Source organism: Hyla sarda, chromosome 1, assembly GCF_029499605.1.
Source record: "Hyla sarda isolate aHylSar1 chromosome 1, aHylSar1.hap1, whole genome shotgun sequence".
NCBI lineage: Eukaryota > Metazoa > Chordata > Amphibia > Anura > Hylidae > Hyla > Hyla sarda.
In genome coordinates this window covers 41,345,803-41,367,341 of record NC_079189.1, presented here as the reverse complement: position 1 = coordinate 41,367,341, position 21,539 = coordinate 41,345,803, and the positions used below count along the sequence as shown (strand labels likewise).

The window sequence follows — 21,539 nt, the reverse complement described above, 5'->3', positions numbered from 1 at the left end:
TAGTATTCAGCAGCTAATAAGTACAGGAAGGATTAAGATTTTTTAATAGAAGTAATTTACAAATCTGTTTAACTTTCTGGCACCAGTTGATTTAAAAAAAATGTTTTTCATCGGAGTACCTCTTTAACCTAACAATGTGATACGTTGCTAAACCGATATCGGAAGATGCTTTTCTGTAATGTCTTGGCTCTGGTTGTCATGACAACGTTTTTTTTTTTTTTACTGCGTTCTGGAACTCCCAGGAACCATTAGAATATTACAGCTCTGCGGGGTTATTATAAGCGGATGAAGCAGAAGCATAACCTGCTGCTTCTGGGCCCCGATGCAATGTCTATAATGGGGCCACTATACTCCTTATGTCCTATTTAAAATACAGCTGTCGTGAGGTAGCAAAGGTATCATTGGGCCCCCTGAGACACCAGGGCCCGAGTATGACTGAGTACAATGTAGGCTATGGACACTTTTTAGCATTTTATGCTTGATTTTGCCAAAAGTTCAGATCGAAACAAAGCAAATCCCCAGTTGTCATGGATTGTTATGTGAGTATGACATCATTACTAAACAATTATAAAAGATGAAGTCACTCCTGTCCAGACACACAAGCTATAACTACTGTACAGATATAAGAGATGACATCACTGTTTTCCTGATATCTGACATCACTGCTCTGTAGATGGAACGACGCGACCAATGTACAGAAATCAGATGACATCACTGCTGTACAGATATGTTATGAGATGACATCACTACATTACAGGTATGAAATGACATCACTACATTACAGGTATGAAATGACATCACTACTGTACAGATATGAAATGACATCACTACATTACAGGTATGAAATGACATCACTACTGTACAGATATGAAATGACATCACTATATTACAGGTATGAAATGACATCACTATATTACAGGTATGAAATGACGTTACCACTATACAAATCTGAGATAACATCACAGCTTTTTTTTTTTTTTTAAGATAATAGCTGACACTACTATTTTCCTGATATTTGACTTCACAACTCTGTAAATGGGATGACATCACTATTGTACAGATATGAGGTAAGATGACATCACTACTGTACACACATGAGATAAGATGTGAGATAAGATGGCATCACTACTATACAGAGATATGATCAGTACATGAGATGACATCATAACTTTTTAAATAAAAGCCGACATCACTATTGTCCTGTTATCTGACACCATTGCTCTGTAGATGGGATGACATCACTACTGTACAGATATGAGATATAATGACATCACTGCTCTCCAGGATGAGATGAAATGACATCACTGCTCTCTAGTATGAGATGAAATGACATCACTGCTCTCCAGTATGAGATGAAATGACATCACTACTGTACAGATATGAGATATAATGACATCACTGCTCTCCAGTATGAGATGAAATGACATCACTGCTCTCCAGTATGAGATGAAATGACATCACTGCTCTCCAGTATGAGATGACATCACTGCTCTCCAGTATGAGATGAAATGACATCACTGCTCTCCAGTATGAGATGAAATGACATCACTGCTCTCCAGTATGAGATGACATCACTGCTCTCCAGTATGAGATGAAATGACATCACTGCTCTCCAGTATGAGATGAAATTACATCTCTGCTCTCCAGTATGAGATGACATCACTGCTCTCCAGTATGAGATGAAATGACATCACTGCTCTCCAGTATGAGATGAAATGACATCACTGCTCTCCAGTATGAGATGAAATGACATCACTGCTCTCCAGTATGAGATGAAATGACATCACTGCTCTCCAGTATGAGATGAAATGACATCACTTCTCTCCAGTATGAGATGAAATGACATCACTGCTCTCCAGTATGAGATGAAATGACATCACTGCTCTCCAGTATGAGATGAAATGACATCACTGCTCTCCAGTATGAGATGAAATGACATCACTGCTCTCCAGTATGAGATGAAATGACATCACTTCTCTCCAGTATGAGATGAAATGACATCACTGCTCTCTAGTATGAGATGAAATGACATCACTGCTCTCCAGTATGAGATGAAATGACATCACTGCTCTCCAGTATGAGATGAAATGACATCACTTCTCTCCAGTATGAGATGAAATGACATCACTGCTCTCCAGTATGAGATGAAATGACATCACTGCTCTCCAGTATGAGATGAAATGACATCACTGCTCTCTAGTATGAGATGACATCACTACTATCTGGATATAAGAGATGACATCACCAACTTCTCTTCAGAATTACATAATAGGTGACATCACTGCATTCCAGTATGAGATGACATCACTACTACCTGGATATAGGAGATGACATCACCAACTTCTCATTAGAATTACATAATAGGTCACTGCTCTCCAAAATAAACTGACCTCAAAACTGTACAGAAAAGTGAGGACATCACTGTGCTGCAAAAAATAAGTCATGCAGTCACTCCTAACTATATCTCCATGCCACTTGTGAAATATGCTGATTTATCTTTATTCTCTTCTTTGCAGACTGCTATAACTTTGTATCTCTTGTATCTCTATAACGTTGTATCTCTTGTATCTCTATAACGTTGTATCTCTTGTATCTCTATAACTTTGTATCTCTTGTATCTCTATAGCTTTGTATCTCTTGTATCTCTATAACTTTGTATCTCTTGTATCTCTATAACTTTGTATCTCTTGTATCTCTATAACTTTGTATCTCTTGTATTTCTATAACGTTGTATCTCTTGTATCTCTATAACGTATCTCTTGTATCTCTATAACTTTGTATCTCTTGTATCTCTATAACTTTGTATCTCTATAACTTTGTATCTCTTGTATCTCTATAACTTTATATCTCTTGTATCTCTATAACTTTGTATCTCTTGTATCTATCTCTATAACTTTGTATCTCTTGTATCTCTATAACTTTGTATCTCTATAACTTTGTATCTCTTGTATCTCTATAACTTTGTATCTCTTGTATCTCTATAACTTTATATCTCTTGTATCTCTATAACTTTGTATCTCTTGTATCTCTATAACGTTGTATCTCTTGTATCCATCTCTATAACTTTGTATCTCTTGTATCTCTATAACTTTGTATCTCTTTAGCTTTGTATCTCTTGTATCTCTATAACTGTGTATCTCATGTATCTCTATAATGTTGTATCTCTTGTATCCATCTCTATAACTTTGTATCTCTTGTATCTCTATAACGTTGTATCTCTTGTATCTCTATAACTTTGTATCTCTTGTATCTCTATAACTTTGTATCTCTTTAGCTTTGTATCTCTTGTATCTCTATAACCTTGTATCACTTGTATCTCTATAACTTTGTATCTCTTGTATCTCTATAACTTTGTATCTCTTGTATCTCTATAACTTTGTATCTCTTGTATCTCTATAACTTTGTATCTCTTGTATCTCTATAACTTTGTATCTCTTGTATCTCTATAACTTTGTATCTCTTGTATCTCTATAACTTTGTATATCTTGTATCTCTATAACTTTGTATCTCTTGTATCTCTATAACTTTGTATCTCTTGTATCTCTATAACTTTGTATCTCTTTAGCTTTGTATCTCTTGTATCTCTATAACTGTGTATCTCATGTATCTCTATAATGTTGTATCTCTTGTATCCATCTCTATAACTTTGTATCTCTTGTATCTATAACTTTGTATCTCTTGTATCTCTAGAACTTTGTATCTCTTTAGCTTTGTATCTCTTGTATCTCTATAACCTTGTATCACTTGTATCTCTATAACTTTGTATCTCTTGTATCTCTATAACTCTGTATCTCTTGTATCTCTATAACTTTGTATCTCTTGTATCTCTATAACTTTGTATCTCTTGTATCTCTATAACTTTGTATCTCTTCTTACACTCCAGCTCCTAAGTTGTGGCAGTGAAGGGGTGTTTTGTGCCTGCACAATAATAATATCATGTATCATTTTCCTGGGATTCCTCAGTTCTAAAGGAAGCTGCTTATTCACCATTCACAGAACAAAGGGTGGGGGGATTGGCAGCCCAGCTGTTATACAGAGAGAGGGAGAGAAGGAAAAGGCTTCCTGCCCCTTTAAAGAGCAGCTCATCTGTGTGGCTTGCAGGGCTGGAAAGTCTTCCTGGCTGTGTGGAGCAGGCGGCATGCTGACTGATCTCACTAACAGGGGCTTCTGTGTAAGCTGAGGCTAAACAAACACAGATGGGGAGCTCAGTGTGCACTCACCAAATATGCTGCCAATGCTGCAGGGACATCAAATGACACTGTGACTGCCCCAGCACACAGCACAGGAGCCCTCCTCACCATCTCTGCTCCCCCAACTATGAGGAACCTCCAGATCCTGCAAGAAGACCCCCAGTGGAAGAGTCACTGCCTGAAGGACATCAAGAGGCTGAAGAGGAAGAACAGGGAGCTCCTCAAGCAGGTCAATGGCTACCAAACTTTTAAAGTGGACTTGGGTGATCATCATATCAAGGGGGAGTCAGCTGCAGCACAGGAGAAGTCTGCTTCTTCTATGATGGACAATTCTGAGGGGGCCTTGGACTTAAGCAGTGGGGTGCTACCGGGGAAAAAGGGGTTAATGCCCCCTGCTACTGCCACTGCTTCTCCTACAGGGTTGGAGATTGGGGAGCAAAGGGTGCAGTCCAGGGTGGTGGTGTGTCACAGACCCCCAGAGACCTCCTACTTGTCAGTGACTTACAACAACAACAACAACATCAGTCCAGAGCCCTGTGCATCTCCTAGGAAAAGACTGGGGGAGACTGCGGAGATCAAAGCCATCCAGCAGACAAGGAGACTGCTGGCTAATGCCAGGGAGAGGACCAGGGTGCACACCATCAGCGCTGCCTTCGAGGCGCTCAGGAAGCAGGTATGGACCCCCCCTCTAATAAGTATGGACCCCCCCATCTAATAAGAATGGACCCCCCCTCTAATAAGTATGGACCCCCCTCTAATAAGTATGGACCCCCATCTAAAAGCATGGACCCCCCCTCTTATAAGTATGGACCCCCCCTCTAATAAGTATTGACCCCTATAATAAATATGGACCCCCCTCTAATAAATATGGACCCCCCCTCTAATAAGTACGGACCCCGCTCTAATAAGTACGGACCCCCCTATAATAAGTATGGACCCCCCTCTAATAAATATGGACCCCCCTTCTAATAAATACGGTCCCCCTATAATAAGTATGGCCCCCCCCTCTAATAAATATGGACCCCCCTTCTAATAAGTACGGACCCCCCTCTAATAAGTACGGACCCCCCTATAATAAGCATGGACCCCCCTCTAATAAGTATGGATCCGCCCCTATAATAAGTATGGACCCCCCTCTAATAAATATGGACCCCCCTTCTAATAAGTATGGACCCCCTATAATAAGCATGGACCCCCCCCCCCTCTAATAAGTATGGATCCGCCCCTATAATAAGCATGGACCCCCCCCCCCTTCTAATAAGTATGGATCCGCCCCTATAATATGCATGGACCCTCCCCCCCTCTAATAAGTATGGATCCGCCCCTATAATAAGCATGGACCCCCCTCTAATAAGTATGGATCCGCCCCTATAATAAGCATGGACCCCCCCCCCTTCTAATAAGTATGGATCCGCCCCTATAATATGCATGGACCCTCCCCCCCTCTAATAAGTATGGATCCGCCCCTATAATAAGCATGGACCCCCCCCCCCCCCTCTAATAAGTATGGATCCGCCCCTATAATAAGCATGGACCCCCCCCCCCTTCTAATAAGTATGGATCCGCCCCTATAATATGCATGGACCCTCCCCCCCTCTAATAAGTATGGACCCCCCTCTAATAAGAAACCCCCCTGTCATATGTGTTGCCCCATATACATCTCTCTGCTTCTATGAATGAGACAGCAGCATGTCCTGTCATAGTCTTACATTGACCACAGAGCTCGCCATCTAATGTGTATGTGTGACCGCTATAGTGCTGCTCAACAGAGCTTACGCTCTATAGCAGTGTTTCCCAACCACGGTGCCTCCAGCTGTTGCAAAACTACAACTTCCAGCATGCCCGTTGGCTGTCCGGGCTTGCTGGGAGTTGTAGTTTTGCAACAGCTGGAGGCACCCTGGTTGGAAAAAACACTGGTCTAAAGTGTTGTCCAGCATTAGCCATGGGTCCCAGCTTCGCTCCTCACCACACTTCATAGACAGTGTGTGGTATGTGTGGCCAAGCCCAGCCTGGTCATCATAACTGTAGTCCTGGTCAACAGAGCTTACGCTCTATAACAGTGTTTCCCAACCAGGGTGCCTCCAGCTGTTGCAAAAATACAACTCCCAGCATGCCCGGACAGCCAACGGCTGTCCGGGCATGCTGGGAGTTGTAGTTTTGCAACCGCTGGAGGCACACTGGTTGGGGAACACTGCTCTTTAATCTTAGCTATAGCTGCAATACTGTGTCTGGCCAGCAGAGCTTACAATCCTTGTGTAGCGGGTTAAAGAATGGGTATATATAGGAGTGTTTAACCCTTAAAGGGGTACTCCCTTGGAAAAACATTTTTTTTTTCTTTTTTTGATCAACTGGTGCCAGAAAACTAAACAGATTTGTAAATTACTTCTATTTAAAAATCTTAATCCTTCCAGTACTTATCAGCTGCTGTATGCTACAGAGGAAGTTCTCTTCTTTTTGAATTTCCTTTCTGTCTGACCACAGTGCTCTCTGCTGACACCTCTATCCTTTTTTAGGAACTTTCCAGAGCAGGAGGAAATCCCCATAGCAAAACCTATGCTGCTCTGGACAGTTCCTAAAATGGACAGAGGTGTCAGCAGAGAGCACTGTGGTCAGACAGAAAAGAAATCCAAAAAGAAAAGAATTTCCTCTCTACACCTCTGTCCATTTTAGGAACTGTCCAGAGTAGGAGCAAATCCCTATAGCAAACCTCTCCTGCTCTGGACAGTTCCTGACATGCACAGATGTGTCAGCAGAGAGCACTGTGGTCAGACAGAAAAGAAATCCAAAAAGAAAAAATTTCCTCTGTACACCTCTGTCCATTTTAGGAACTGTCCAGAGTAGGAGCAAATCCCATATAGCAAACCTGTCAGCAGAGAGCACTTTCAGACAGAAAGGAAGTTCAAAAAGAAAAGAACTTTCTCTGTAGTATACAGCAGCTGACAAGTACTGGAAGGATTAAGATTTTAATTAGAAGTAATTTACAAATCTGTTTAACTTTCTGGCACCAGATGATTTAAAAGAAAAAAAAATTCCAGTGGAGTACCCCTTTAATGAATGGGCATTGATAAAGAGTATTTAACCCTTAAGATATGGAAACGTCCCACCGTGCTACGTACGAGCCCAGATGCATGACACTGTGAAGATCAGATATACAGCTTGAGAAGTCGGCTGCCAAAATGTCACAAAAAAAATAAAAAATAAATAACAGTCAAAAAACTGGCACCGATTCTTAAAGTTTGTTTTGTTCCTGCTTGAAGGATACTTGGTGACACCAGATGTCTCTAAAACGTATTTATGCCATGGGGGGGGGGGGGGGGGGGGTGGAATGGTGCCCGATTAGGGTTGTTATGGGTGTGACAATATTTTGGCCAATGGTTACCAAATTTTTAAGGTGGACTTGGGGGGGGGGGGGGTCATCATCATCATGTCAAGAAGAGTCTCCAGTAGGACCGGAGAAGTCTTCTTCTATGATGGACATTTGTGAAGGTGCCGTGGACTAGAGCAATAGGGTGCTCCTAGGTATATTTGGGCGATATGATCACTTCTGACCAATAGGAATCTATCACAATGTTTATTGAATTGTATTCCAGTGAAAAACAATTTTTTTCATAGCAACTGGATCCAGAAAGTTATACAGATTTGTAAATTACTTCGATAAAAAAAATCTTAATCCGTCCAGTACTTATCAGCTGAAGTTGAGCTGTTCCTTTCTGTCTGACTAAAGTTCTCTCTGCTGACATCTCTGTCTGTCTCAGGAACTGTCCAGAGTAGGAGAAAATCCCCATAGCAAACCTATCCTGCTCTGGACAGTTCCTGAGGCAGACAGTGGTGTCAGCAGAGAGCACTGTTGTCAGACTGAAAAGAACAATTCAACTTCAGCAGCTGATACTGGAAGTATTAAGATTTTTAATGGAAGTAATTTACAAGTTTGAAAATGGAAAGAGGTGAACTTGCAAGTTCACCTCTTTCCATTTTCATATATTGGATGCTATCTTTGTTTTTTTCGGAACTTAGCACCCCGGCAGTTTTAACACTTCGGCTACTGAACACGAATGGGACTGTGTTATATTATTTTCATCAGGTCTACTTATTTTTGACTTTGCCCTCTTGTTTTTTTTTCCCCTATTTTTGTAATTTACAAATCTGCATAACTTTCTGGAGCCAGTTGAAAAAAAAATGTTTTACACTGTCTGGAATACCCCTTTAAGAAATCGGCAACTGGAAGTATAGGATCATTTGGCTCCTCAGACTCCAAACCCTTTGCTACTGCCAAGTTCCCTGCCCCTTCTTAGTTGGTAAATGGGTACCTAGGGGGAACCTATCACACATTGGGTAAACATTACCCTTATATCCGTCAGTCAGGACCCATCATAGCAATAACCGGAATGGAAAGGTTACAGGTCACTGTTCATCTGTCATTGGGGGAGATCACTTAATCCCGGTGCCAGCACTTTCTGTGTATGGAGCTGACATTGACAACCTGATGGGGACCAGATGGTGCGGAGCTCTGGCTCCAGTCCCTGACAGGCAGAATATGGCGTGACTAATGGTTCCAGCAGGTGACTTGGGGATTCAATACCTTTGTCCAATTGCTTATTCTTACATGAGGAACCCATCCTATGGTACTCCAGCTGTAGGAAAACTACAACTCCCATCGTGCTCCGACAGCCTGGGGCTTTCAGGGCATGATGCGAATTGTAGGTTTGAAACAGCTGGAGAACCTTAGGTTGAGGAACACTGTTGCAAGTGCCAAGTGGCTCCAGTAGGTGACTTGGGGTTTCGATACCTTTGCCCAATTGTTTATACTTACTGGAGGAACCATGAAGAACCCATCCTGTCATTCTCCAGCTTTAGGAAAACTACAATTCCCATCATGCACTGAGAGCCTGCGGCTGTCAGGGGATGATGGGAATTGTGGTTTTGAAACAGCTGGAGAACTGGTTCTCCAGCTGGAGGAAAACTACAACTACCATCATCCCCTGAAAAACCACAGGATGGGTTCCTCCAAGTAAAAGCCATTGGACAAAAGTATTGAACCCCCCAAGTCACCTACTGGAGCCACTTGGCACTGGCATCAGTGTTCCTCAACCTGCGGTTCTCCAGCTGTTTCAAAACTACAATTCCCATCATTCCCTGACAGACTGCAGCGCTAGTTTTGAAACAGCTGGAGAACTTAAAGCGTACCAACAAAAAACATCACTCAGTACCTAATCCTGACCATGTACATCTAATTTTTATGTTTTTTTAAATTGAGCTCACTAGTCTGAATTCCTCTCAAAGAGAGGGGGTGTGGCCTCACTGTGCAGGTCTCCGCCCCCTCCCTCAGGATGCTGTCTGCTCACATCTCCCCTAGCATTAGCAAAACTACAACTCCCAGCTTGTCCTCACTGACAGTAGCGGGACACAAGCTGACAGTGGGAGGATTTTACCTCCAGCTGTGAGCCCTGCACTCACAGCTGTCAATCAAGGAAGTGTGTCCATGACATAGGTGATGACGCATGGACACAGCAGGACTAGTATGTGTCCAAGCAGGCAGGGGGGGGCAGTTGTTTGACTGGATTTTCCCAGAATTAAATACTGAAAATTTTCTAATGAAAGCAATTGCAAAACATATTGGTTATACATGTTTTACAACACATAAAAATTTTTGGGATCCGACAGTGCCCATTTCAGGTTGAGGAACACTGATGCCAGTGCCAAGTGATTCCAGCAGGGGACTTGAGGATTCAATACCTTTTCCTAATTGCTTATACTTACAGGAGGAAGCAGAAGGAACCCATCCTGTGGTTCTCCAGCTGTAGAAAAACTACAACTCCTATCATGCCCTGACAACCCACAGGATGGATTTCTCATGGTTCCTCCAGTAAGTATAAGCCATTGGACAAAAGTATTGAGTCCCCAAGTCACCTACTGAAGCCACTTGGCACTTGCATCAGTGTTCCTTACAGGGGTACTCCAGTGGAAAACTTTTTTTTATTTTATTTTTTTAAATCAACTGGTGCCAGAAAGTTAAACAGATTTGTAAATTACTTTTATTAAAAAGTCTTAATCCTTCCAGTACTTATTAGCAGCTGCATGCTACAGAGGAAATTCTTTTCTTTTTTGATTTCTTTAATGTCACGAGCACAGTGCTCTCTGCTGACATCTGCTGTCCATTTAAGGAACTGTCCAGAGCAGGTGAAAATCCCCATAGCAAACGTATGCTGCCCTGGACAGTTCCTAAAATGGACAGAGGTGTCAGCAGAAAGCACTGTGGTCATGACAGTAAAGAAATCAAAAAAGATAAGAATTTCCTCTGTAGTATACAGCCACTAATAAGTACTGGAAGGATTAAGAATTTTTAATAGAAGTAATTTACAAATCTGTTTAACTTTCTGGCACCAGTTGATTTAAAAAGAAAAAGTTTTCTACCGGAGTTTTCTACCCCTTTAACCTGCGGTTCTCCAGCTGTTTCAAAACTACAATTCCCATCATGCCATGACAGCCTGCGGCTGTCATGGCATGATGGGAATTGTAGTTTTGAAACAGCTGGAGAACCACAGGTTGGAGAACACCGATACAAGTGCTTATTTTAGCTACAGGTCATCCATTGATGTCAGCGTGTATCCATTGTTTGAGATACTATAATAAACCCAATGGCTGGACCCGTTCCCCGTTCTGAGTCACCATTCCAACCCATAAAGTGTTATTACCTGTGGTTTACGGCTGGCAGCGGCGTTTCACTGATCTCGCCTGCAGTTCTCGGGAGCGTGGGAAAAAGGTTGTCAGGGTTGTGCCCCCCCCCCCCCCCATAGATATACATGTAAATGCTTTTAATATATATAACGTTGCGGCCAACTCCAATGTGGCTCTTCTGTAGCGATTGGAGATTGGACACCTATATACACCATTCAGTATATACAGCTTCTAACTACATCTGCAGGTTGCAAGCTCCCACCAGTAACCCGATGCTGCACTTTGTGTGGGATCACAAACATAAGTTTGCATTGGGGTTGTACCTCGACATTCCTGCAAATAAAGTTTACAAGCCGTTCACATTAAAATACACCGGGATTTAATCATTAACTTTCTAAGGCCATGTTCACACATGTCTGACCACGTTGGGAACGCTGCATCTGTTGCACCCAGGATCTGATCTGCTGTACGTGACAAACTGGATGTGTCGCGCCCATTTCCAATCCAGTTCCCCATAGGCTGAACGGCACAGGTTGCCCTCCAACGTGGTCGCGACTATGTCGTATTGCCGGACAGATGGGAACCTGACCTTACTGATAATCCTTATGCAAAGTTCTTGACTTTTCCTCTTTCATCAAGTTATCAGAAATTCTTTAAAGTTATTTCCTAAAGGGGTATTCCAGCGCTTCTACAGAAATTACTATGGGACTGGGAGCTAGTAAAAAGTTTAAAAAAAAAAAGTCATACTTACCCTTCCCTGGTTTCCTGCAGCTCCCATTAGGCTAGATCTGATCCCTAGATCTTCTCTCTCTCTTCTTCTTGTTTCTGATTGATCAGTGCAGGATCTGCCTTCTCAGCCAATCACTGGCCTAATTGGCTAAACCAGCAGGTCCTGCACCAAGCAGGAAGAAGACAGATAATCAGTGGAACTTAATGGCAGCTGTGGGGTCCGGAGATAGGTAAGTATGCCTTTTTTTTCATAGAAAATATTTTTTTGAAGTGTCAGAATACCCCTTTATCTATACCTGTTTCTGGGAAAGCTGTGTGACCACCAAAATGACCTCCATTACAGCCTCCATTACAGTGCCCACATGGGTCATTATTAGGCTTTCCTAGAATCAGGTAAGTTCTGCAATGAGAAATGCCCATTTTCTTGCCAGCAGGAGAAGCTCAAAACTCTTCTGCCGGCATATCTATGTTGGACCCCATTTAATCCAGTAACCAGAATGGAGTCACCTAGTGAGTCAGTATAGGTAATTTTACATCCATATCTGACATTTGGGCCAGTAGGTCATTGAGTCAGTCATTGTCAGTAGGTCATTGAGTCATTGAGTCAGTAGGTCATTGTATTGAATGGAATCTATCACTTATACCTCACCAGGCAGTTTTGAGCTTCCCCTGCCATATCCGTGCCACGGAGCCACAAAACGTGGTGTGAATGCACCCTAAGGGCTGTAATGACGACCTGGAAGGAACAAAACAGATACGAGTTAGCAAATATATGCACATATATTCAATTTGTATGGTCGATCAATGAGGTTGGTAAGGGGTGTTAAGAGGGTGCTCAAAATTATTGAGTGAAAACACCACTCCCCTGCATGAATCTGATGTAGTTCTTTTCAGACAAAGTCAGAAGTGGTTTCGGAAGGAATGGTAGATGTAAAGTATGGACACTTCTTCTTCCTGCAACATCTACTTCTTGCTTTGGCTCAAAAGACCTACAGAAAAAATGACAGAAGAAATGAAAATAAACAGTTATATAAAAAAAAAATGACAGAAGAATGATGTTTTTCCTATAAACGCTGTGTGGGAACCCATTCTCAGACATAAATCCGCTCTTGTCTCTGCCCGCAGCTATGCCCGCCGTTCAGACGTTGTCAGGGATGTCCAGACTCAGTAGTTGCTGTTGTGACTTGGCCGGCTGGTACACAAGGGGCTGCCAGGTTGTGTTTTGATGAAATTTAGTACAATTTGTTCTCAGATAACATCCGGGTATTTCAATATTTACTTTTTGTGCAGAGTGAGAATAAAAAAAAACCTTAATGAAGAGCCATCACATAGATACAATGTTACAAGGTCAATAGCCTTTCTCCCTTCTTATTGTTTTATGTTGTGAAGATAATGACATGGGAATATCACAGGAAACATTTTCATACCGAAGTCAATTAGTGCTTTAAATATGAATTTCCAATGCTTTTAGCATAAACAAATATTATCCATCACTTTTTGCTTTTATTTGTCGTCCTTTGTGCTGCTGGAGACAAGTTCTGCACAAAGTCATGCTCCTTCCCCTTCTGGCAGCCAACACTATACTCTCCTATTACATTACCTGCTATAACGCCATGCTTCTGCAGAGGGTTTGGTCCTTCCCCGACAAGCAAGGTAAAAATATATCTATTAGTTGCCCTGTAGTAACCAGAGGATCACCCTAGCTGTGGGTGGGCTGACTGAGCATGTGCGTCCTAAGGTATCCACATCCTTCGTGATCAGCCTATGGTTCCCTTTCTACCATGATCAGCCTGAGGGCTTTCCTGCCACCATGATCAGCCTAAGGGCTTCCCTGCCACCATGATCAGCCTAAGAGCTTCCCTGACACCATGATCAGCCTAAGGGCTTCCCTGCCACCATGATCAGCCTGAGGGCTTCCCTGCCACCATGATCAGCCTAAGGGCTTCCCTGCCACCATGATCAGCCTAAGAGCTTTCCTGCCACCATGATCAGCCTAAGGGCTTCCCTGCCACCATGATCAGCCTGAGGGCTTCCCTGTCACCATGATCAGCCTAAGAGCTTCCCTGCCACCATGATCAGCCTAAGAGCTTCCCTGCCACCATGATCAGCCTAAGGGCTTCCCTGTCACCATGATCAGCCTAAGGGCTTCCCTGCCACCATGATCAGCCTAAGGGCTTTCCTGCCACAATAATCAGCCTGAGGGCTTTCCTGCCACAATAATCAGCCTGAGGGCTTCCCTGCCACCATGATCATGGGTCATATGTGTTGCAAATTCAGTAATGTAATATGTTTCCTCCAGACTGGGTATTATAAGGAGTATTTTATAAATGGTCAGTAACTGTGATTGGTGTGTATGAGATGTAAGGTCCCCTCTATGTTGGCCCTTATAGGGGTTGTCTACTATGCCTTTAATAGCAGCCATGTTAGTTGTCAGACACTGATAGGTGACATTCATTATTTCCCCAACTGCAGATAGCTTAGACCAGTGGTCTCTAAACTGTGGGCCTCCAGCTGTTGCAAACTTCAGGACTGGGCACATGATCTTTTTCACAGTGTACCTCAGTAGTCCCCAGCCTGTGGTGCTCCATCTGTTGGGCTGTCAGGGCATGCGAGGATTTGTAGTTTTGCAACTTTATGCAACTTGTGCAATTGGGGCAACTTTATGCAACTGTAATTATTCTGTTGCAAAACTACTTTATGCATGCTGGGAGTTGTAGTTTTGAAACTTTAGCAATTTTGAAAACTTTTTTATATTGTTTCTCTGTTGCAATATTACCTTAAACACACTGGGAGTTGTAGTTTTGAAACTTTTGCAATCATAGCAACTTTTTGCGCTTGTAGTTACTATGTCGCAAAACTACTTTATGCATGCTGGGAGTTGTAGTTTTTGCAACTTTATATAACTTTTGCAATTGTGGCTTGCAGTTGTAGTTTCTCTGTTGCAAAACTACCTAAAGGACATCCGTAGTGCAATGTAACTTATCCCCTATACGAATGATAGGGGATAAGTTATAGATCGTGAGGGGGTCCGACCACTGGGATCCCCGCCATCTTCTGTACGGGGCCGCGGCAGTATGCTGGAAGGGGGCGTGTCTATCCCCGCATGATGCGGCTGCCGACACGCCCCTCCATGTATCACATAAAGATTCCTGTAGACTGCCGCGGCCCCGTACGGGATATACGAGATCCTTCAGATAGGGGATAAGCTATATTGCACTACAGTTCTCTAATACATGCTGGGAGTTGTAGTTTTGTAACTTTTGCAATCGTGGCAACTTTGCATTTGTGGCATTTGTTGCACAATTACTTTATGCATCTTGGGAGTGGTAGTTTTTTAAACTTTTGCAAAAATTGCAATTGGGTGCAATTGTAGTTTCTCTGTATGCATGCTGGGAGTTGTAGTTTTCAAACATTATGTAACTTTTACCATTGTGGTAACTTTTTGTTGTTGTAGTGTCTCAGCTGCGAAACTACTTTATACATGCTGGGAGTTGTAGTTTTGGAATTTTTGCAACTTTTTGAAATTGTAGTTTCTCTGTATGCATGCTGGGAGTTGTACTTTTGAAACACTATGTTACCTTTGCGATTGTGGTAACTTTTTGCTGTTGTAGTGTCTCAGCTGCCAAACTACTTTATACATGCTGGGAGTTGTAGTTTTTGGAATTTTTGCAACTTTTTGAAATTGTAGTTTCTCTGTTGCAGAGCTACTTTATGCATGCTGGGAGTTGTAGTTTTGCAACTGATGATAAGCCCCACCGGTAGGTCACTGCACAGTGATTTTGAGCTTGTCTTACCCTAATCGATAACAGAAACCCCCAAAAATTCCTCCCTAAATGTTTTTGAATGGTGGATTTCTTGTTGTACAGGAACTTAGCTGTGTAAGAGCTGCTCGGCGTGTACCTCCATTGTTCTGTCTGTTAGCACAGGAACTGATTTTTGGATAAATTGAAGATTAGACTAAACAATGAGCGAAGTTGTCATCTGGAACCTGTTACTGACCCCACAGCTCTCAATCTTTATTTTATATATATATATATATATATATATATATATATATATATATATATATATATAAAGTTATTGCTAAAGGTCTATGTAGTATGTGCATGTGTATTCAATATAGGTGCCGATCAGGATATAGGAATGTCATGGGTGTCGTCTTTTTTAAAAACTACTTCACAAATATTCCCGTACATTTTCAACTTTTTAAGGTCATAATGGAATAATGGGGGTTGCTTGAGCTTGAGTATCTTGACTTGAGGAGCAGCTTAAAGGGGTACTCCGGTGAAAACCTTTTTTCTTTTAAATCAACTGGGGGCAGAAAGTTAAACATATTTGTAAATTACTTCTATTAAGAAATCTTAATCCTTCCTGTACTTATTAGCTGCTGAATACTACAGAGGAAATTCTTTTCTTTTTGGAATGCTCTCTGATGACATCACGAGCACAGTTCTCTCTGCTGACGTTATTATAATAATAATAGCGCTTTATTTATTGTTGTCCTTAGAGGGATTTGAACCCAAGTCCCCACCACTGCAAGGCAGCAGTGCTAACCACTGAGCCACCATGCTGCCCTTAGCATACATCTGCTATGCACAGTTGTTAAAATGGACGGAGATGTCAGCAGAGAGCACTGTGCTCGTGATGTCATCAGTGTTCCAAAAAGAAAGGAATTTCCTCTGTAGCATTCAGCAGCTAATAATTACTGGAAGGATTAAGATTTTTTAATAGAAGTAATTTACAAATATGTTTAACTTTCTGCCACCAGTTGATTTAAAAGAAAAAAGGTTTTCACCGGAGTACCCCTTTAAGCAGAGGTTTGTGTCTAAATGTGAAAGACTAAACCAGTATTTTCCAAACAGTGTGCCTCCAGGTGTTGCAAAACTACAACTCCCAGCATGCCCGGACAGCCGGGCTGTCCGGGCATGCTGGAAGTTGTAGTTTTGCAACAGCTGGAGACACACTGTTTGGAAAACACTGGACTAAACCATGGTATAGAACCAGCTGTTATGCCCTGGTCTGTCTGTTGGGGAGCTGTTTGGAAAACTAGAGCATGATGATTGTGTGTGTATACAGTATATATATATATATATATATATATATGTATATATATATATATATATATATATATATATATATAGCCATTCAAACACCATAAAGACAGCCATTGGGTTGTCTTCTGTAGATGTCCATGGATGTTCTTACTGCCTGGATTTTAAGAGCTCTCACATTTCCCTATGCTTCATTTTTGGCCAAGGTTGGTCCGACTATTGGACCTTGTATGGCCTACCAAAATAAAGCATTATGTTTTACTTATATGGTCACTGTCATTTCAAACCACTTCCCTCCATTTGAAAGCCTATATGATCTGTAATATACCGTATTTGTAAATTAGTTTATTCACTAAAATGACTTTTTACCTGAGGTAAAAAATGCCTTAAAGTCTTGACTGCTAGGTATTTCACTTCCCTACAATAAGTCGTGTGCTACTAGTTGTTAGGGGAATTCTTTCTCTAGCAACAGGGAGACCAATACAGAATACAGGGAGTGGGGTAGAGAGAGTCTAGACTCTGTAAATGCAAGCTGAGCCAGTGTGACTGCTCCAGAGGATTCATGCTGAGTCTGAAAGGTAAAAGAAGAATTCCCTCTTATGAAACAGCAGTAAAGGAAGGAATGAGTTACACTAAGTAGTAAACTGCTTCATCTGATGACAGGCTAAAGGGAGGGGGAAGGGGATTACATCCATAATGTTCTGGGCAGCTGTCCCTTGTGCTCCTACTACTATTACTGTATGCTGTATACATAGTGCTGCCTCCTGAATGAAATCCCCTCCCTTTTGTCATCAGAAGAAGCAGTTCATTACTTAGTATAACCTTTTCCTTGCTGTGTTGCTGTATCATTCCTTTCTGCTTACATAGCACCTTGCAAACCCACTGCATCAGTAACCCTTTCTTCCCCACATGCCATTTATAGTAGTGTCTTGTACAAAGCATTCTCCAGCACAGTACCAGCCTGTCCAGTCCAGCTCACTTTCACACCAGCACTGTGCCGTGGCATAGAAGTAAGGAGTAGGTGTGATTGGTCAGACAACAAAGGGAAAAGAAGTACCTATGTGTGTACTACTGGAAAAAAAACAGCCCCCTAAAATACTGGATGATTACGGTATCTCATGTGAATGGGGTCTTCCAACTCTCCCCCGACAGATGATGTAGGGAAAGAAGGATTGGGCATGTTAACTTTCAACGTCCCATCGATTTGTTCTCCTAAAGCATAGTTCACCACTAGAGGTGCTGGCAGCAGCTTTCTCTTTTCTCCCTATATAAAACACACACACGTGCATGAGGAAATCAGAAGGAATAGTTATTGAATGAATGAGCACTTGGCCAACAGATATTGAAGGTGTATGACCACCTTAAGGCTGTAGCTTCTGTGACTGGGTGACCCAAGACAGTAAAAGACTGGTTCTACCCCCTCCGGGCCTGCTTTAGGCATGTATCCGTTTTGTCCAGAGTTTTACTTTAAGTTCCAGTCTATGGTTATTTGATGGTTTGAAAGTCTCATAATGTGACTGTGTTTAATAAAGTATAAACTTTAGAGAACAAGAGAAAAACATTTCAGGGGTCATGTGAGAGGCCAACAGCAGCCGCAGGAGGTAGTCACTTTTTTGAAGATCTTACATACCTAAGCGCTTTTCCAAGATCTAGCGGAATACTGGAATCTCATCTCAGGTCATTCTGCGGATTGTTGGCTGCACATTCTGTTTGGACAAGGAATCTATACGGCATCCAAGAAGGTTTTCTCTTTCTTTTATTGCAGAAAACTCTCCCAAAGTGATTCCAGACTGGTAGCCAGAATGTATGTTTGATCAAAAAGGTTCCTATAGTCATTGTTCATTTTCCACATTCTTGAGCAAATCAAGATGGTGGGAGAGGGGGGGGGGGGTAAATATTATTTTAAAGGTTACTTTGAGCTCCTGTTGAAGGTGACACCCCATCTTTAAATAAGGGTACTATTGTGTTGACAAATGGGCTAATTAAGGCAAGTTCCTTGACATTTAAACTATTCAGGGTTCCTTATTACAACTACCCCCAACCTCCCTACCCTCGCCTCCTAGTAACCATCATCCTGCTTTGGAGTCTTGTACTTCCCCTTAGTTTACTGTAGAACGTGGTGGCATCTAAACATCATGGTGCCCAATATTTGAGAAAATGATGAGAATGATTGGCGTTGTCCAGTCCTTTTGTTTCAGATTAGTTTAAGGTTGGGCTTATGCAGAGAACCCCTTTTTGAAGTTGAAGAAAGCTGCGTCTGGCCATACAATGTAGCGTTGCATAAAAATGATGGTCTATGTAATGCATATATGGGCAGAGTCCACTAGAGCAGGAGCTGCTTTTACTCCATATTCTGTCTCATGGTGTGAAGGTATTGGGACATACCCCTTTTATGATATCTACATGCCATCAAACCTGTTCTGAGGAAAAGCCTACCGTTTGCCCATAGCAGCCAATCAGATTGCTTCTTTTATTTTTCAGAGGCCTTTACAAAAATGAAAGAAGCAATCTGATTGGTTGTGATAGGGAACTGGTCGACTTCTCCTCTGCACAAGTTTTAATAGTTTTAACAAGTTGGTCAATTCAAATGAATGGTCATGGCTCAATTATGAACAATAATATGGCGGCCTATCGGTAGGTTGATTTATACCTCAAACATAGTTCACCACAAGTGCCTACATTTATACTGTAGACATATCATCAGTGCATACATTGTAAATACCCTTTTAAGGCCCATTTACATGTAGGTACTACTAATGTGGCACATTCAGGTGATGGTCAGCCAAAAAATCTATGAATTTGGCCATTAAAGGGGTACTCCACCCCTAGACTTCTTATCCCTATGTTGGGGAGGCTACACTAATTCCCCCCGGAGCAACATTCATACTTGTTAAATCCAATAACTTATTCACCTTTTCACAAGTTGTGTTTTTTTTAACCCTGTTCTACACGAGTGACGGGGTCTGCAGGATGTTTAGGGGTTTATAACACACGCACACTGTGTTTGATGTCGCTGAGTTTTCTTTTGTTGGGGGGCTTTCTAAAAGTCTCATTTTACAGGGGGTGAATATCAGGACCATGTACCCAATAATAATTCATCTTAAAGGGGTACTCCACCCCTAGACATCTTATCCCCTATCCAAAGGATAGGGGATGAGATGTCTGATCGCGGGGGTCCCGCCACTGGGGACCCCCGCAATATAGCACGCAGCACCCACCTGTTACTGCTCCGGAAGCGCTGGAGGGTCTGGCTCCCGACCATGGGGACTCCACCCCCGTGTGACATCACGACACGCCCCCTCAATGCAAGTCTATGGGAGGGGGCGTGACGACTGTCATGCCCCCTCCCATAGACTTGCATTTAGGGGGCGGGGCGTGACATCACACAGAGGTGGAGTCATGACGTCACGATCTTCCGTCCCCGTAGTCGGGAGCCAGACCCTCCAGCGCTTCCGGAGCAGTAACAGGTGGGTGCTGCGTGCTATATTGCGGGGGTCCCCAGCGGCAGGACCCCCGCGATCAGACATCTTATCCCCTATCCTTTGGATAGGGGATAAGATGTCTAGGGGTGGAGTACCCCTTTAAGATGAATTATTATTGGGTACATGATCCTGATATTCACCCCCTGTAAAATGAGACCTTTAGAAAGCCCCCCTAACAAAAGAAAACTCAGCGACATCAAACACAGTGTGCATGTGTTATAAACCCCTAAACATCCTGCAGACCCCTTCACTCGTGTAGAACAGGGTTAAAAAAAACACAACTTGTGAAAAGGTGAATAAGTTATTGGATTTAACAAGTATGAATGTTGCTCCGGGGGGAATTAGTGCAGCCTCCCCAACAGAGGGGGGATAAAATAAAATAACATGCTCCTATTTATAATAAAGAAAAAATACTTTTGCGAAGCCAATGACGTAATGAAGCCAGAAGTGCTGGAGAGTGGACATTTATATGAACCTTCTGGAAGACGTTTTTGGCGTCGTGCGCGGCTGAAACAGAGACAGTTCAGTTACACAGAGCGTTCCAATAGACTCATCTAGAACGGGCCAGCGACCTCCCCGGTGGGACTTTAAAATACTTCAACTCCCCGAATAAAAATAAACTGAATGAATTAGAAGATATGGGAGTTCAGCAGCTTATAATGGAACAAAGTCGACTCAGCTCTAAGCGAGAGATCCCCTGGCCCGCCTTATATAAAAAGCCTAATTTGTGCCGTCTCCTTGAAAAACAGATGTAGTTTTATTTGTCTTCCCTAATAATAAAAAAATAAAAAAGTTTAAAAAAAATTCCACACAGTGTTATTTTTGACATCAGTCAAGCCTAGTGCAAAAAATGGAAATGTTCCAGGGATATCAGCTAAGAGGATAAAATATTCTAAAATCAAGAATGTAAAGGAAGGGGATTCCAAAAATAGGCCTGTAGACATAGAAGGGTAACATTGGTGGGTGTCTGAGGGTCCAGGATTAAAGGGTACCTGACTTATTCAGAAAGAAGACTGCATGCAGCCAAGAACACGCCAGTTTGGCTTACCAGTGTACCAGAGAAGGCTTTGGCTTAGACACAATAATGGGCTTCAAAGGCTTGGGCCCATCAACCCCATATGGAGATGACTTTGGGGCCAATCACTTGCTACTAGTGCCCTTTTTTTTCTTATGGAATAATTCACAGACTATTAAAATTTATTGATAATTGACAAAGAATATGATGGCCTTGTGCATGTTCTGTATAGATGGATGATGTGGTGACCTCAAGGAACCTAGTACATACAGTCATCTCTCCAGCAAAGTAACCACCAAGACCCCTTCATCATAGACATTGCTGTGGGTCCTAGTTTTCACCTTTTTTACCATTACTCAATACAGTTGTTGGCCGAGTGAGCCCTCTTGGTGCTACA

At 42.3% G+C, this 21,539-nt stretch overlaps 1 protein-coding gene and 1 long non-coding RNA gene across 2 annotated transcripts in view; both read left to right on the top strand.

Annotated features, from left to right (window-relative positions):
- The first annotated feature begins 288 nt into the window (after window positions 1-288).
- Window positions 289-1,346, top strand: LOC130346023 (uncharacterized). The gene is made up of 3 exons (XR_008884450.1): window positions 289-539; window positions 674-757; window positions 1,228-1,346. It is a non-coding gene; the product is annotated as an uncharacterized LOC130346023 (long non-coding RNA).
- Window positions 1,347-3,850: 2,504 nt separating this feature from the next.
- The window catches only part of ATOH8 (atonal bHLH transcription factor 8), a 60,415-nt gene continuing 42,726 nt past the window's right edge, over window positions 3,851-21,539 (top strand). Inside the window, exon 1 of the mRNA XM_056554514.1 lies at window positions 3,851-4,863. Coding sequence (XP_056410489.1) covers window positions 4,318-4,863 — 546 coding nt within the window. The 5' untranslated portion in view covers window positions 3,851-4,317. The remainder of the gene's footprint in view (window positions 4,864-21,539) is intronic.